The sequence below is a fragment of the Trypanosoma cruzi genome, genomic scaffold (assembly GCF_000209065.1).
Source record: "Trypanosoma cruzi strain CL Brener 1047053516621 genomic scaffold, whole genome shotgun sequence".
Classification (NCBI taxonomy): domain Eukaryota; phylum Euglenozoa; class Kinetoplastea; order Trypanosomatida; family Trypanosomatidae; genus Trypanosoma; species Trypanosoma cruzi.
The window spans coordinates 121,535-123,814 of record NW_001849423.1 but is presented as its reverse complement, the minus strand read 5'-3'; the positions used below and the strand labels follow the sequence as shown (position 1 = coordinate 123,814).

General features: G+C 50.7%; 1 protein-coding gene across 1 annotated transcript, besides 2 other annotated features; it reads left to right on the top strand.

Moving 5' to 3' along the window:
- Positions 1 to 2,180: a sequence feature (heterozygous, Esmeraldo-like haplotype).
- Positions 1,085 to 1,714, top strand: Tc00.1047053508049.40 (hypothetical protein, conserved; the record flags this gene model as incomplete). Its single annotated transcript, XM_800984.1, has 1 exon — positions 1,085 to 1,714. The coding sequence occupies one exon, from the start codon at positions 1,085 to 1,087 to the stop codon at positions 1,712 to 1,714; it is 630 nt and encodes a 209-aa protein (XP_806077.1).
- Positions 2,181 to 2,280: part of a sequence feature (haploid, Esmeraldo-like haplotype) that runs on past the window's edge.

Below are 2,280 nucleotides of genomic sequence, written 5' to 3'. Positions count from 1 at the left end.
CTTTTAAACTTCTGGTTTGCAGGACGGTGTGCGAGTTCTGCAATCGCACTGATTCCATCAGTTTCGTGGTGTGTGCGGCTGCGGCTGCGGTGGTGGCCGCGTGAGAGTGAGTGAGAGAGCGCCATGCACCGCCCGCACACACACTCGTCTTTCACCCACTCTCTGTGTGTGTCCCCTTGCATGGACTCTCGCCCTCACCTCATCCCACGAAGCACACACATAATGTGCCCATTGTATATATTGCATGCACACCCATGCAGGCCCGTTGGTGCTCTCTTTTGCACGACACGCACCGCTGCCGTCCTGCCTGACTGCATGGGCGGAGCACCGTAACTGTTTCTGTTTTGTTTTTATTGCATTGAGTGGGCAACCTCTCTCTCTCTCCCTGTGTGTGTGTTTTGCTTTACGGGAGCAATGAGAGTGTGTGCGCTGGTCGTCCCACGCTTCGGCTTTTTGTTTTGTTTTTCATTGTTTTGTGGTTGAGAGCACCCATTCCGCGGGCTGCGTGTGTGTGTTTGTGTGTGATGATATGAGTAATTTGTGCGTGTGTGCTATCTGCCTCTCTCTGCCGTTGCTTTCTTCTGACTCTCTTGTGGCGCACAGCTGCTCTGCAATTATAGGCGCTGCCAAACACACAAGCACATGCACACACATGCCGTGTTTAAAACGCTGAGAATGCACGCACGCACAGGATTGTGGCTGCGGAGGCCCTCGCGAGGGGCGAAGAAGCCTGCGTTTTGTTTTTTTGACATGTTGCTCGGTGTGTGCTGACGCGTGACGAATAACAACACGCCCCAATAAGCAGAAAAGAAGTAAAACAAAACGGCACTGAGCGGCACACCGGTAAGCCAAAAATACGCAATCACCAATAAAAAAGCCGGCGATCACCCAGCAGTCACATCAAGCCTCCTAAAACCAACCTGGAATAGACAAAAAAAGGGGGCAATCATAGAAAACAAAGATCCGCCCCCCCAAACAGGAAAAGCATTAAAAAAAACGCGATCCTATTTTTTGTCCTTACTGCCGGGGTTGGCCGCCGCAGGGAATAAAAAAGAGTAGGGCGGTGGCCCCGGACGAGAGATACATGACGACGTGTCGAATTATCCAAGTTGCAGCGGCTGCCCCGGACGAGAGATACATGACGACGTGTCGAATTATCCAAGTTGCAGCGGCTGCCCCGGACGAGAGATACATGACAACGAATCGAAGTATCCACGCTGCGGCGACGGCCCCGTACGAGAGATACATGACGACGAATCGAAGTATTCACGCTGCGGCTGCGGCCCCGTACGAGAGATATATGACGACGAATCGAAGTATTCACGCTGCGGCTGCGGCCCCGTACGAGAGATATATGACGACGAATCGATGTATCCACGCTGCGGCGGCGCACCCTAAACATGTCGCTTTCGTTTTCCAGGGGACAACGCAAATGTGCTCGATTGTTCGAAGATCGAACTTAACACCTTACGTGAAAATGGGTCGCGCGACCACATTTTTTTTAGCTCAGTGGCAAAACAAGCTCACAATTTCATCCGGGGTGCGGGTTCGAGCCCCGAAGATGCCTAAGTTTTTTTCCTTTTTTTTTTGGAATTCTTGTTTCTTATTGCTTTTTAAACTTCTGGTTTGCAGGACGGTGTGCGAGTTCTGCAATCGCACTGATTCCATCAGTTTCGTGGTGTGTGCGGCTGCGGCTGCGGTGGTGGCCGCGTGAGAGTGAGTGAGAGAGCGCCATGCACCGCCCGCACACACACTCGTCTTTCACCCACTCTCTGTGTGTGTCCCCTTGCATGGACTCTCGCCCTCACCTCATCCCACGAAGCACACACATAATGTGCCCATTGTATATATTGCATGCACACCCATGCAGGCCCGTTGGTGCTCTCTTTTGCACGACACGCACCGCTGCCGTCCTGCCTGACTGCATGGGCGGAGCACCGTAACTGTTTCTGTTTTGTTTTTATTGCATTGAGTGGGCAACCTCTCTCTCTCTCCCTGTGTGTGTGTTTTGCTTTACGGGAGCAATGAGAGTGTGTGCGCTGGTCGTTCCACGCTTCGGCTTTTTGTTTTTTACTTTATTGTTTTTGAGTCTTTGCTTGTGTTTTAGTCGAGTGCATCCATTACACTTTTTTGATTGGCGGTATGCTTTGACTACGGACAGTTTAATCTTTCTTTGTTATTCCCATATTGTTTTTTATTCTTGTTGAGAAATTGTCAGTGCTTCTTATTCTTGTGAGGCCATTAAGTTTTTTTCACGTGTGCCATGCGTTAGTTGGTCCA